The sequence below is a fragment of the Botryllus schlosseri genome, chromosome 8 (assembly GCF_051294905.1).
Source record: "Botryllus schlosseri isolate E-star chromosome 8, Bs_hap1, whole genome shotgun sequence".
NCBI classification, from domain to species: Eukaryota; Metazoa; Chordata; class Ascidiacea; order Stolidobranchia; family Styelidae; genus Botryllus; species Botryllus schlosseri.
Genome location: NC_137243.1, coordinates 4,975,743 through 4,991,285, shown reverse-complemented (window position 1 = coordinate 4,991,285; position 15,543 = coordinate 4,975,743). Strand labels below are relative to the sequence as shown.

General features: G+C 41.4%; 1 protein-coding gene and 1 long non-coding RNA gene across 2 annotated transcripts in view; one reads left to right on the top strand and one right to left on the bottom strand.

Moving 5' to 3' along the window:
* The first annotated feature begins 3,838 nt into the window (after window positions 1-3,838).
* LOC145444728 (uncharacterized) lies at window positions 3,839-12,447 on the top strand. Its single transcript, XM_080322735.1, has 13 exons — window positions 3,839-5,164; window positions 6,170-6,330; window positions 6,842-6,911; window positions 6,969-7,069; window positions 7,568-7,661; window positions 9,362-9,589; window positions 9,682-9,921; window positions 9,991-10,134; window positions 10,191-10,378; window positions 10,829-11,051; window positions 11,404-11,568; window positions 11,625-11,830; window positions 11,891-12,447. Exons 1-13 carry the CDS (start codon window positions 5,032-5,034, stop codon window positions 12,029-12,031), a joined length of 2,094 nt encoding a protein of 697 aa, XP_080178861.1. The 5' UTR covers window positions 3,839-5,031; the 3' UTR covers window positions 12,032-12,447.
* The window catches only part of LOC145444730 (uncharacterized), a 75,938-nt gene continuing 68,578 nt past the window's right edge, over window positions 8,184-15,543 (bottom strand). Inside the window, exon 2 of the long non-coding RNA XR_013916779.1 lies at window positions 8,184-9,330. This is a non-coding gene — a long non-coding RNA (uncharacterized LOC145444730). The remainder of the gene's footprint in view (window positions 9,331-15,543) is intronic.

Here is a 15,543-nt window from a genome sequence, read left to right as displayed (position 1 = left end):
GGGTGGGGGTGAGTAGATATTTCCCTTCGACGAGGATCTCGTGTAATGGGAGTGGACATTTTTAGCAGATATGAAAAAGTCACAGGAGGCAAACTATTGGAAAAATATTTGTGAACAACTTTTGATACTTCAAAGCGATGTAGTTCGTCAATTCGCAAAATTCGATGCTCACGGTAGTAAGGCAAGTTCTTACATAGTGGTTCTTATAACCTTGTCGCCAGCGCCAGCGATATGGGGGCACCGAAGAAAAATGTAGTTCTCGGTTCGATATATCCCTGAGTTCTCGTTGCAAATGTTCTTTTGACAAATCTCGAAATTTTTCGTCGCCATTCACGCGGAATATACCGACGATGAAGTCTACGTCGTGTTTCCCCAAATACAGTGGTTATAATAATATAATTCATGTAAAATGTGGATTACGTGCTTCATGCGCATACTTTTGGATAGTAAAGTATCTCCCAACACTCTCCCATCATATACTAGATAGCAGCGTCGAACCAGTAAACAGAAGCGGTTGTATCGTTGGCTTTTACTAACAAACTCAGGTTATGTACCACTTTTGAGAGTGACTATGTACAATAGGGCTCTTCAAAAATGACTTTTTTTCTCAAATTGTACTGGATACTTTATAAAATTGTCAGGTTACCTAATTTAAGCCTACACACAAAATTTGGTTCAATTCCAGCTAGTAACCGCTTTGCTACAGGAGAAGAAAGTTTCTATTTATTATATGAAAATAAATAATAAAAATTTTGAAAATTTTCTGTTCACCCCATGAAAGTGTTAGGCTGTCTATAGAAACGATGCTCACCAAATTTGGTTCAATTCCAACCAGTGGAAGCGGAGTTATTGCCGTCGAAAAATTGTGATTTGAATTGAATAGTATTTACGGTGACCGATTCTTTGTTTATTTATTATAGTTGTGCTCACCGTAAATACTATTTTATTGAAATCCAAATTTTTGGACGGCAATAACTCCGCTTTCGCGGGTTGGAATTGAACCAAATTTGGTGAGCATCGTTTCCATAGACAGCCTAACACTTTCATGGGGTGAACAGAAAATTTTCAAATTTTTTTAAATTTATTTTTATATAATAAATAGAAACTTTCTTCTCCTGTAGCAACGCGGTTACTGACTGGAATTGAACCAAATTTTGTGTGTAGGCTTAAATTAGGTAACCTAACAATTTTATCAAGTAGCCAGAACGATTTGAGAAAAAAAGTCATTTTTGAAGAGCCCTAATGTACAACTGTACAGTAGACATGCTTTGATGATTTCTGGCCAGAAGGATAAACTAAATAACCTTTGAGATTTACAAAATACAATTGTCAGCATATTTCCTCTTGTTGGATAGGCTACTATCGAGAATGATTGTGCTTTGTGTTGTTACCCACAACTTCACATGTAACCTGCTTTATCTATAATATGGTTTGCTTTGTGTTGAGTAAATGTGTGTTAAATTTTACAGACCTAAAGTCGATGTGACGAACCGCAATACCACTTCTTCCATTTCTAAAAATGGACTATGGAGGAACAGAACCTTTTCTCGCGCGCTAATGCGATGTTTTCGTGCTATTAGCGTTATTATGTAATAATTAGAGTCCACCCGAAGGCTAAACATGAAAGATTCGAACACAAATCTCGTTCTAGTTGTTTTGATAACGCAGACGCATTGTCCGTTGTCGTGTCATTGTCATAATATGCGATGTTCGATATTCATGACATCGACTTGAACAACGCAAATGTTTGTGGAATCCGAATCAGGAGCCGTTGTGACGAACGAATGTAATCCCGCTGGCTTCGGTAAACAAACCGATAACGAAACGACGGACTTGATAAAAGTAAGTAGTGACGGGACGGTCGCAAGATTAGTTCTTTGTTCTTTGCTGTAAATTTGTACGCGAGATAATTAGGAGAAAAGTCAGTTCCGGCAATTATCTCGCAACTGAAGGAATTCGCGTGCGGACTAATCTAAAAATAGTAGATTGAGTTTGAGCCATCTGTTCGCCTCGATTATTATTCTTATCCTTTCATGCCAATGATGTATTCTATGGTATTAGATCTAATCTTTCTAATCGAAACGGGAGAGATGATTTTGTACGATCCTTGCGACTGAAAGTTAATTTATCAACCATTATTATAGTCTGCACATCATTTTCCACGTTAGTGGAAATGACATTTCAGTAAAGTCGTGATCAATCCACTGCATTGTCATTGCTATGAAATGGGCATTGTCGAAAAACTACAAAATTACCTTCAATGTACTATGTATTGACAGACCAAACCTCACGTATTTGCGTTTTAAAGTCTGGCCTGAAAGGTTTGATTATAAGACGAAAGGCAGCGAAAAGAATTGAATTTGCAAGGGGTGATAATATTACTTGATCTTAGTGAAACTCCATAGCTTTTCCAACTAGAACTGACATTACAGTCTGGTTGCATAAAATCTTTCCTTTAATCGACTCGACTCCTTGTCGGCCGAAAATATGTGGGTTTATTTCAATATGGTCGGTTATATTATTATTTGATCGTATGTTGAAGTTCTGGACCCGCCTCTTCGAATATTATGTCGCAAAGTTAAATTAAAACCGTTTTTGTCATCACAGTGGAATTGTGATGGAGGCAAAAACCGTGGAATTTCTGAACTCAAACATATTCATTCCATGAATTATTCAATTGCACTGGTTCGATTCGCCGCGAATTCGCGCCACGATGCGACTTAAGCCATTGTTTGCTTACAGAGCGACGCGACAGCGGAGACTTCATTTCATGTTTCAAAATCGGCCTCTTAATAATGCGGGGGTGATGTTAGCATTGTGACAGGACAAAAGACGCGATGCGTACGTCAGATAAGACAGAGATCGATCGCAGGGATTATGAAAGGTTGATTTGGGGCTGGAATTTTGTTATTTGTCGAAGATTTTGGGTGAATAGTTTGAGATTAACTTGTCCAGGCGAATAGGCTTCAAGTTTCTGAGAATATCGAGTTATTGAGCATAGTGGGCCAACAGGCCACTATAGGTCTACTCAACTGGCGGGCTGGAGTTGAATCTGGACGTTATCTGTCTCGGTATTTGCTTAGCTTTTTGACAAAGCCAAATACATTATCGTTGATTTGCAAAAATAAACATAGTGCAGCGAAACAGCGTTTTCAAACTTGAACTTTACAAAGAATAGATTTCGCGTCCGTATTATCAGTGAATCACTTCAGACGAACCAAGATTACAAAAACTAGCAAGAAATAAAGAATGTCAATTCTCCCACTGGCTGTGACTAACAGAACATGAAATACATTTCGCTTATTGCCGTTGCTAATATCGCTTTTGTACATAAATATAAGGTATTATATTTGTATGACTGTAAAATATATAATGAGAGTCACACGGACTTATACAAATTTTAAGCTTTTGTAACTGGACCTCTTCTCAAAATAGTTGAGTAGCCGTGCTATAGCAGAATTGGACAACTAGATAATTATAGTTATCTAATTAGTGTGAAATGCCGGTCATCTAATTCTAATATAATTTGCAAAATGTTTCCACGCTCCGATTTTAATTCTAATCTAATTTATGGTTTTCCTGAAAATTCTACAGAACTGTGTAGTGCGTAACGAGCCAAGCTTCCTGTACAGAGATTTTCCATTCTCGTGCTTATGAGAATGCTGAAGTCCGATTTAAATTTTAAAGTTCATTTAATTTCCAAGTTTTCAGGTATTCAGTAATTTTTGAAAATCCTATATCGATATAATTTTAATTCTAATCTAATTTGGAGAAACCTGTGTAGCTTCTAATTCTAATCTTATTTATATAAAAAACGTGTAGCTATATAATAATCTCTTTGTATTTATCTTGTGATCGTTTTCGGTTGGAGATTCTTCTCCATGGTTCTGAATGTCATTGTACCAAATTATTATCCCATTATAGTTGGCCTTCAGTTATTAGCACTCAGGCGATAATTGTGGTCTTTGTGAGGTGGGAATTGTTGACAAATAAGAAGAGTTGTTTGTCGTGAATGAAAAACGGTCTTCGGTGCATAGGATGCTAACTACTGAGGGATATCACGAACAGCTGAGTCTAAATGTGCGAACCCTGAAGTTGGTTTTTGGTCGTAAATCCGCGCGAAGCAAACAATAGATCTGTATTTATTGCGCGATTTAACGGCGAGTTACGAGCGAAGTTTGATGCGACTATAGAGATAGCGCTGGGCGGGTTGTGTGCGCCTTAGGCGGTCGAGAGTATTTGTATGGAGTTCACACTTCACTGTGTAGGCGACTGATGTGTAATCATTGTGCTGATGATATTGAGATCAAGGAGTCTGGCTGAGTTTTGTGACGTAGGTGCGTAGTACTGAGAGACGCCTTTGTGTACTTCGTGATTATTTTTACCAGCCACAAGAATTTGGAAAAGGAATGATTAGAGATGACTTAGCGAAGTCATCAATCAAACCACTGGGAAAATATGTGTCTAAAAATCGATCCAGCAATCACAATCTCAAACTTGGGTGTCCATCCAGTAAAACCTGTTCTTATTTGGACTTGAAGAAGTGGATATCCCTAGTAATCAAGTAGAAGTAGAATTAACGCAGTACATTTCCACTCAAGTACAAATAAAAGTACGGTAGCCATTTCCAAGTCAGTGAAAGAGTGAGTATTGTATACAAGCCTAGTTTTGCCTAAAACTGTGAAGTGGAAGAGGGAATATACAGTCTAAAAATGACCACCTGAGAAAATAATGCAAGTATCCAGACTCTTTGTTAACTAGGAAACTAAAAAAGTAAGTAAATCTATTTTTGGCTAGAAAACTGAAAACTGTTAAGAAGAAGAAGCGGAAGTAGTTGCGCCATAACACATGAGAAAGCAGAAATTACTTGAAACTACCGTATTTTGTCTTAAATCAATGAAGAGGACGCGCGTGTGTTGTACTTGTGCGCGTTAGACTCCGAAGTTGAGTTTATTGTTAATGATTTTATCATTTCAAGAGCGTCACAAGATTGCGATACAATGAAAATATGGGAATGCGTCATCGACGGGAATGAGTTTCATTGATGACCAGCTGACAACTTTCTGTACAGATCGCAATATTACGTACTTAATAAATCAAGAGTTGGGAACTTGTTTCGGAATGTTTTTATTTGTCTGCTTCGTCGCATTCCGGATATCTGAAGGTAAGGACATACATAAAAGTATATCGAGGGTGCGAATTTCGGTACGGTAAGGACATGTTACCCTCGTTGGTCACGTGTTATAATTGCGTTTTTCTATTTCGGTCAGGAATAAAATTAGGGTGGGTGCGAATGTTCGGTTCGTATTCGATATGCGAACCTTGTCGGTTCTGCCCTTTGAGCGTTTTTGTGAAATGCCTGTGTTTTCTTATCTTTATGATCAAAATTCTTTAGATTTCAACTTTGTGCCATTAGCTGCATCATGATCGAAACAAGATAGGTAATTCAACAAAGAAGAAACTATGGGGAACCCTTCGGTGTCATAAATGATACTGATTTTACAAAGCTTGTTTCACATATTGAACTATTACTTTAGTCAATATAAAATCGATTCGATTTCGCCACTGCTTGGCCACATATTAATTTTCGGTCGCAGAGTTATCCATGTCATATGTGAGATGGAAATCGTATATTTGGTCTGTGGTGCAAAATAGTTCCCGGCCTACGAAGATTCCCCGAGAATCCCAACAATGCCGAGTGGGAATGCGTGCCCCTTACGGACGCAAAGAGATCTTGGGACGAATACAGTTTTACATGCGAGTATTAGAGCATCCTGTGATTTTAGTTGAGTCACATCGTTGAGTGATATCTTCTAAATTTCATCGTGTGCACGTACTATGATGAATGTCTAGACTATACGCATCGGTAATATCTTATATAACATGCAGGGGTGAGGATAGAAAGTAAAAGCGATTTTCAATGTCACCGCAATCGAATCAAAATTCTAAAGAATTCAATTCGGTTTTTGCCAGTTTCGCCAAGGAGGGCACACCTGCGTCAATCTAAATAAACTCCCACACATGCACAATTCCGCATACATTTGTCAGGAATTATACCTGCCAGCGTAAACATAGGAACCAGAACTATCCCTACAAAAATGTGTTTGGATTAGGACCATACTACCAATATAGTTGAAAAGTGAGTAATACTTTGAGCATTGATTTGTAGTCAGCGCCACGGCCACTTTGCAAGCCGATCGTTTCGTCCAAGCTCTTGGAAATGACGTGACGTTGAAAGTTAGGAACGCGGAGGTTGGCGGCTCGGTCGAATTGTTTCGCCACGATGAGCGAGAACCGATCACTGCGCAGCGGATAACGAAAAATATCGAGGTTTGGTAATTTACATGGGTATTGAATATAGAAAATATCCAAACCACCAATATCTTTGAATATACCTCTTTCTTCTAAGCGTTAATGATTACTGAGTAAAAATATGTATTGCATATTCTCCTACACCTACACGATGCTAATCTTTTTTATACTTAAGTTATGTATAATCTGATGTGGCAAATTTCTGGACAGGTTCTGTTAGTTCGCACTCGATTGAAATCCTTAAATAACACGTGAAGAAAATTTTGCTTATCTTGATAAAGGCACTGATTCCAAAATTGTCATTAGTTTTTCGATAGCATCGGTCATGAACCCTCTGTATGCGTGGGGTGCAATACATACACTTGTTGAACGTCAGTGTTTTCCAGATTATATTTCCTAAACGCAGCATTATTTATTTTGAATGGTTGCTCTGTATGTATATGCGTGTGGGTTTAGTAGGCCTATATCTTTCTTTGCACCAAATGGTGTGGCGATCATAAGTCAATCTATCTATCCATGTTCCGTTCAGACTTTGATTTTCGACTGCGGCTACTTCCTCAAAACCGGATCGTACATTTTCAAGATCAAAGATCGAAGCGGTGAGTTTCTGCGGAAATTTCTACGAACTGACCGAATACGAATCTCTGATACTTCAGGATTATTTCTTCCTGCCAACTTCACGGTCACTTGTCGAAAATATCCGAGGATCAACATTCACTGGCCGAGGAAACATGTGGCGCTTCATAACGATGTCAAGGTGAACAATTTGATCTCATCCTATTCACTGGTAGAAGTGCTCTGCTGCTAGGAGTAGTCAAGGAGCACAAGTAACGGATTGGGCCCAGTTTTACCCCAAAAGATTTTAAACTGCTAAGTGGAAGCGGAAGAAGTCTAAAATCATAAACACTTGAGCGAGTACTGCAACACGCATATCACTTTCAGTATCGCGCATATTGCTTCCATAATTGGTCAGTAACGAATTAATTTTAACTTTTCGAAGTGCTACAAGTAGGTTTTGGCTATCTTTATTACTTACTCTCTGTTCATGTTTTTACTAGCTTACTTTGACTCTTCTACTCTACTACAGTTTCGGTTTATTAGACAAACTATACTTCGCCTACTTATACAATACTGACTTGTAATGCGATACTTGTGCTGGTAGTAGAATCGGACTTTACGACGTAACTAGTTGAGCACCAACGATGAGTGCTTCGACCACGTGTGCCTGTCAGCAAAAACTCTCCATATCGGTCAGGTTTCCATCGAATCAAAGTCGGAAATGTGCAACTCGGACATCGCGAAGGAAAACAAGTTGACGATGAGGCTCGTCACTCTGAACGGCAGCAAAGGTAGGAGTGGAAACGGTGGTAGCAGGCCAGGGTTATTTAAAGGATGTATCTTGAAAGCGAATTCTTGGTTGTGTCCACACTCTTTGCGAAAGCACGAAAGTACGCGATTTCATGGATTGTTGTTGACTTGCTGTAGGCAGCTTGATGATCAATGCGCAAAAGTACACCAAACCTGAAACTAAGGGTGGAGCCCAATTCTTCTCCTCAACTAAGTACTGCTTAAATGCGAATCTCCACTCAACTAAAAATCGATTGGTACTCAGCGTTGAGTGCGCGCCAATTCTCTCTGCTCAGTTAAGTATCGATTTCCAGACGTCGTTTTCCAAGATAGCGTTGCCAGATTTTTTTCGCCTTCGACCAGACACGCGTGAACAATTTTGTCATGACAACACGACGCTGTCGTCATTATTTCGTCACTGACGTAAAAACTAGACGCAGTTCTCACTGATTTATCTAAATGCAATGAATAGCCTCAGCTGATCCACACTCTTTGAAGATGACCCAATAGAAATATATAAATCCTTGAAGATACCCGGAACGTTCCTATGCCCCACAGAAGTATATTTGCAAGACGCTACAACCCCATTCGAAATTTATAAAGATAAGTTTCACAGCAGGCGAACACGTAAGTGCAGGCCTGAAATAACAAAATAATGCATCTATATCGTGAACATAAATTGCAAAATTAACATATTTCCAGGATTTCTTTCCAATTGAAGCTCCTCTTTGAACCATTCACTTTGCCCCTCTACCATTCAACTTCCCGATATAGCTAGACCCACCCGACATTTTCTCCCTTAAATATCCAGTATCTCTTATTTCCAATATCTTATTGCAGCTATCGTCTAAACTGGCTTGAAGGTATAGCGACTTCATCCTAACCCTGATAGTACCTGGAACTCTATCTGCTGATGAGGTTCATGCTGGGGGTCTTTTCAAGATGTTTCATATATTTAATTGTGGAAAGAGCATGCGTAATAATAATAATCGTTAAGCTATATTATTCATCTGAACAAGTCACACACAATGTAGAATGCGATAAGACACAATGCGATGTAATGAACAGATAGGAGGATATCGAACGACACGCAGTCGCGATCTTTTTTTATACTGACATCCACCTCGGCCTAGAGTGCCCGATGTCACAGTTCTTTTCGATGTTGATCTTTTTGAAGCCACGTCCCTTTCTAGTTCCTTCCATTCCTTGTGAGTGCTTTTTCTTTGTCGGGTCTTTTTCTGGGCTTTTTTGTCGCCGTAAGAACGGCGACGGCGGGGGGATGCTAGCGCATTGAGACTGCAGAAGTTACCGTTCCGGTATACCGGGATGCCGTACGACAAGAAGTCGAAAGGGTACAAGATAATTACAAATACAATTATAAACACAACATCCGTCCAAGCGCCACTGATTTCATTCGCTCAGCAGAACCTCACATCACGAAATAGTGTACCTATATCAGCTATATACGACAGTACCGGTACTACGGTATTTGGCGGGTGTTGCCTGCAGTTGGCTGCTCGACCGTGAAAATTGACACTTAAGTCTGGTGGTGCGCTGACTTAGATTTGAGTGCCGATCTGGACGCATTTGAGTGTGAGTATACTTTTTGGCGTGAGTTGAGTAACGAAATCGTTGCTGAGTAGAGAATCGCTACTCAGCAGAGAAATTGGGCTCCACCCTAAATATCCGAACACGATCGCAGATGAGAAGACTCGCGACTTTCCGATTGCCGCGACACAAGCGCCCTTCCTTCCACATTATTACGTACTTCCGTGCGCAGTTCTCAACACGGCCGGCAAGTTCAGGATCGATCTGTTGTTGACTTCAACGACCCAGGATGCGGTCACGTTGGCTCAGAGCAACGTTCTCGAAGTGGAGCTGAGCAGCAAATACGATGTGGAGTTGATCGGGAAACCCTTTCCTTGCACGGGTAGGTTTTAGCTGCTATGGTTTCCATGCCACTCTTCAACTCGAACATACTAACGAACAATACGTTCACCTTCGCTGCTTGATAATCTCCAGGCCGAGGAGCATCGGTGCGAGTGACGTCGCCGCCGTGCGCGCCCACTCGTGACCGGGTGCGCGTGATGACGGCAGCCGCGAACGGGAGCGAGATCTCCAGTCGAGCTGCGCGCGATCACGTAACGTTTCCTTGCCACGCTTTCTACCGTTTGAATTCCACGACGGCGGGATTGTGCTTCGAATACGTCACACACGACGGCCGCGTCACAAGGAGGATCTGCGAGCCGACCGGCCGATCAGGTTCGTTCACGTCTCACGGTAATTCCATTCCATGTTTAGATTGGGCGTCAGTTCTGAACTTTCATTGAGGATTCCTTGTCGACGGGCACTGGTCGGCGTGGTCAGAATGGCGAGAATGCGATCGTCCGTGCCTGGGAATTGTTCGGAGGAAGAGGAGAGTTTGCGACAATCCCAAACCGAGAGGAAACGGACACCTGTGCCGAGACAATACAGGTTTGCGTCGCTGACACAGCTATTGTTCAGTATGTTCTATCAAATTATATCTCCAGGAAATCTAGCGCGCGAAGAAACCTTGCTTTCCGTGAAAAACGGTTCGAAGACAGAATGCGATCGACGCTACGAGTCTGTTCTGTTACAAAACGACGCTTGTCAATGCGGCTGTTCGTTGCGACCGGAAGAATCCGGGATGATCGACTCGTCGCTCGTCCAAGAGTGTGATGGAGCACAGAGAACATTGGTGAGTGAGTGTTGTTGCCAAATAATCATAATACCGATCTGATTTTAAAAAAGGCTTCTATCGTACCGCAGTTGTCTGCTAAGTCGTATCGGCACCAGTGATGGTCGATCTCGGAAAGGATTCGGACTCTATCATACATTCGGCTATTTTTGTCTAGTTCTTATAAACAGTCGTGACCATATTGATGATAAGCAAAAAGATCAAATCGAAAGCCAAACACGGACAGTTAACACCCTGTGATAGAAGCACTCTAAAGTGGGTCTCTCAAACGGCCAAAGCGAATATAAATGAACCAATCCCAATCATAGCATTTGTAAAGGCGCAAGCTTCCAGTTGGATTCGAATCATGATAAATCCGCTCATCATCCTGCTGTCTTTATACATGTATATATCTATTTCAATATAATAACTGACTGATTTATACTCTTTTCAATACATTTTATAATTCAGATCTGGACTTTGGAGGCTCCGATCGGAAAAGCGTTTCATTTCGAACTCATTTCGCCGCACCACGACGACGAGTCGATCACGATCCGAGATCTACACGCATTCAGCAAGATCACGCCAATCCAGCCCACGGTGACTTCACGAGGCAATATCAGCATCGTGCAATATGTTCGCGCGAGAGACATTCTCGACTCTTGCGGCTTCGTTCTTTTTTTCGACATGGTCGGTGAGTTAGTCGAATATTCGATTCTAGAATTATATACAACTATACGCTTGGCGAGGTGCCTACATAAATTCAGTATACCAATAAATCATAAATTTATATTTAAATAAACCAGAATATTTAGGGTTTTTTCGTCAGCACCTGGTACAACTATGCGCTTGGCGAGGTAGCCTATATGAATTCAGTAGGCCTACGAATCATAGATTTATATTTAAATAAACCAGAATATTCAGGGTTAATTCGCCAGAAGCTCGAACAGATTTCAAAATAACATCCTATAAAATGTATAAAATAGAGAGTTCTTCCTATCCCCTGATATGACACGAAAATCCAAATAATAGAGTCATTCGTTCAGAATCGGCCGCCACTTCACAGCCAGCGACATCTGGAACCGTCGTGGAATCGAAAGATGTTTTGACTTTACTCGCTGACAATGCCGTTGTGGTTGGCGGTATTGGAGCTTGCGTTCTCATCATTGTGAGCGCGATCGTAGCGGTTCTGATCCGTAAAAAACGAAAAGGTTTACTCTCTATTCGAGACATATGGCAGTTTTCTAATAGGTTGGTTTTGTTGCAGAAAAGCCGTTTCGGGCGCGAAAGGCGGGTTATTTAGCGCCTTCTCCCGCGGACGACGCAGAATCGGAGCCGATTGTCGCGCCTACACCAATCGGAGACTCGGGAAACGGTCACGTGATCTCAGATTCGAGTGTGAGCACGCAGCCGTCCACAGTCTCCTCGAACACGGCCTACTATCTCGCGCAGAGACAGCTAGAAGTCATGCAGGTAGAGATGTCGGTGGCTGTTTCGGGAAGATCAAACGTTAATTTTTCCTCATATTGACAGCGTCTCGGGAAAAACCAACATTCTCAAAGCTACGCGACCTGCGGATTGAGCGACGAATCGATCCGACATCAAGAAGAACTTTTGTTCGGGGATCGAAAGAGTTTACACAACAATGACGAGTTGCGATTGCGAGTCACTTGACTATGAGTGACGGTTTCACACTAATGGCGCAAGGTGTCAGTCGATGGAATGAATTGTGGAGAGATGACAGAAATTTACCATGCAGTCGAGAGTGGAATAAGATAGCCGAGTGCAAGAGGAGATGATATGCTGCCCCGTCTTTAAGTGTCGCAGTATGACTCGCAAAGTATGCTCCCTGCAGTATACTAAAACATATGCCGACCCAACAAGACATCTATGTATGCAAAGAGTCATGCTTTTGTCATTTCCTGCAGTAGTTCAATTGAATATATTCTTCACTTCTTTTAATGAACATTGAAGCCCGCCGTGCATTGCATACCTCATTTCAATTTTTTCTGCAACAAGCGTGTATGCTTGATGAATAGACTTCATCAAGTCATTTTATCAGAGTCCTCTCTATTACATGCATACCCCAATTTTGTGTTGTTATGAAGGAACTGATGGAAACGGTCATTATATGGAATTGTAGAAGAAAGAATGGGTGGCGGTGATGAGCGGATTTTGATATTTGACAATCCGACGCCGTGTGACAGCTTGAGTAAATGAGTATCTTAGGAGCAATCCGTCCAAATACGAAGTGTCTCACCAAGGAATCCGTAATGATACAGTTACGACATAAGCAAATGGTTAGCTGGTGTTTACCCCGTTGATATACGGCTTTAGAGTGTTACCAGAGTGCCACCACATTTTTGTCGCTAGCTTTTCTATACTATTTTCTTTCAATTTTCATTCCGTTTGCAATGTGCATGCCCCTCCTTTACATCGCCTAGGCCAATGCGGGTGTCTGATTTCAAAGACTTCTCCAAGTCGCTTCGACACCTTCCTATCTTTTCATTGTGTCGCAATTTTTATGGTGTATCGAAGTGATAAAAATTGTTAATAAACCGACCAGAACCAGCCTATCACAAGATGACCCCTATCTGTGCTTGGTTATCGAGCTGATGATTTTATTCTTCAAAACTTATGTCTGGTCACAACTATCCTAGATAATCAGAATAAAATCCGAAATAGAAGCCGTATGCGATCCGACCGCCACAATAACATGCACAATCCCGTCCAAATCCTACTTAAATCCGAACGATGCTCATTACCGATGGAAGGAGGGATGCGAACCATGCGGCATGCGTGCCTGCGCTATTTAGATTTTACCGAGAAATGTAATGGCGCGTTTCCAACTTCGAGAATCAAGACTGAACTATACAATGCAGAGGAGTCATGATTGGTGATAGTTCGTATAGTTATTTCCAATGCTATGTAGTTATATTGCGAATACGAGAAATAATTATAAATAAAGAAGAAAAACAGGTCTGCAGGGATAAAAAATCATCAACTCAGTTACTAAACTGACGGGAGGAGTAAATAATGTACCGTATAGCCTATTGATTTTAAATATGCGAAGTGAAGTCAATAAACATGCTATCATAGTTAGGGCTGGGCACAATGATTCGAGTACTCGACTGAATCGAGTAATAATTTTTATGATTCGAGTCGAGTATAGTAAAAGTCGATTTTTTCAAGTACTGAAACTATACACTCCTCGCCACTGCAAGTTAATTTATCAACGAGAATTACAGTTTCGATACAATTTTCCCCTGTGGAAGTCTTGAAACCTTAATTACAAGTGGCGACTGTGTAATAAGGCCTTGCGGCCCCTCGTAGTCATCCTGGTCCGTACCGGATGTTCGCTGGTATGACAAACGAATGATTGATTGATTGGTTGGGCGTATCGCAGCATACGAGAAATAGTACAAAGCTACAAACGTTTCTGAAAATAACACATTTCCGAAGTCATGATCATTCCACAGCATTGTGACAAAGTGCAATGAAACCCGTATGGTTGAAAAAGTACCGAACTATCTTTAATGTAATGGATAACAGTAGGGTTACCATACGTCCTCCTTAGGAGGATTTGTCCTCCTTTTTCAGGTTTTTGAAAATATCCTCCGAGGACGCCTAAATGTCCTCCTTTTTGGCAATTCGTCCTCCTTGATGATGGATAGCTGCGAGTGAAAATGGACATAAATGACGCTGAACAGGAAATTCGTGGTCCGAACGTAAGTGACGACCTTTCCCGATTCCAAAATATGGTAGGCCTAACCCAAGATGTTATGACGTCATAATGAGTGTTACTCTAATACTCGAATCGACTCGAAGTATTTTACGTAATTCAGAATCGAATCACTCAGGTACTCGATTTTGCCCAGCCCTAAGGAGGATGCCGAAACGACCATTTGCGGTCTTCTAAACTGGCGTCCACCTCTGCCTAGTGCCCGATGTCACAGTCTTCTTCGATGCTAATCGTTCTTAGTCGCTATTTCTTGCTAGTTTTTTCTTCATTGGGGCTTTTAGTGGGCTCTTTTTTCGACGTAAGTACAGCGACACGTTAGACGAGGAGCCCAGAGAACCTTCGACGGCGGGACTAGAACCCGGCGCTCGCCACTACGATACGCACAGTCGCACACCCTCATGATAGCGCTATGATATCCATTATTACATTTAAGATCTCTTCCTGATAGTTAATGATCGTAAGCGATCAGGGTGATCTCGACTTCCTGATCGCTAACGATCGGAAGCAGAAAGTCGCTCAAACTTTACTTCAGGTTGTCGTCTGTGAGTCAGGTCACGGGGCTGAGGGTTTCTGCGAAAATAGCATACGGAGTCGAGTTACTCGTGTGTCGTACGACACTTCATTTCAATATGCTTCAGCCCGCAACGTTGCTGTCTGAAGTAAGTTTGACGCTTGGGAATCGTGCAGAAAAGCATGCTTCTGATCGCAAGTGATCTTGATATCAATGCGTTGATCTATATCACAATCCTTCTCTCCCGAATTGTGCTTGGAACCCCATTTCCGGAATTATGAAACGGTATAACTGAACACATATTCAGCCAACACATCATGGAATATAATAATTCACGGACACGGTGTACGCGCAGCAGTATGTGAGTTCAGCTCTCTCTTTGTTGAACGATACTAGATTCTGGATATAGCCTATGCTGAAATCAGTTGGAAAACTCTCATAATATTTTTGACGTATTGTCATTCGATATATCATACTGACAATTATCCGTTTGCGTTCGGGGATATGCAATATGTATTCGTGGGTTTTTGTACGCGAGATCAAAATTATCGGGATTTATATTTCAATGCGTACTGCATCTTGACAAATAGATAAGTTAATGTGATCAAACTAGTCCACCCGCCTTTTCAAACTCGCACATTGATCTTCGGCCAAGGTCAATTAGTTTCGGTAGGTATAGGGACAGGATGCAAGCTTTTACTGTGATCGCGGCTCCGTTGTCGGCGGTGCAAACGCCGAGATAGAAAAATAGATGCTTCGCAGTCAGTAGCTTACCGGAATTGTCCAGTTCTGTTGCGTTGCAAAACAGCACGAAATTGTCTACATATGAGCTTGCCATCGGCGGCACATGGTCGAGTTGGAGGGGGCTGCATGCTTGCACATTCCCATTTATTTTCGATTTATAGATAGATTAAATTATGTTCTAGAATCTGG

Bases quoted from the DNA above. Each gene is read 5' to 3' on its own strand.
- LOC145444728 (XM_080322735.1), top strand. From the start codon at position 5,032: ATGAGTTTCATTGATGACCAGCTGACAACTTTCTGTACAGATCGCAAT. The intron at 7,070-7,567 runs GTGAACAATTTG...CATATCGGTCAG, and splicing joins CGCTTCATAACGATGTCAAG to GTTTCCATCGAATCAAAGTC. The intron at 11,569-11,624 runs GTTTACTCTCTA...GTTTTGTTGCAG, and splicing joins GATCCGTAAAAAACGAAAAG to AAAAGCCGTTTCGGGCGCGA.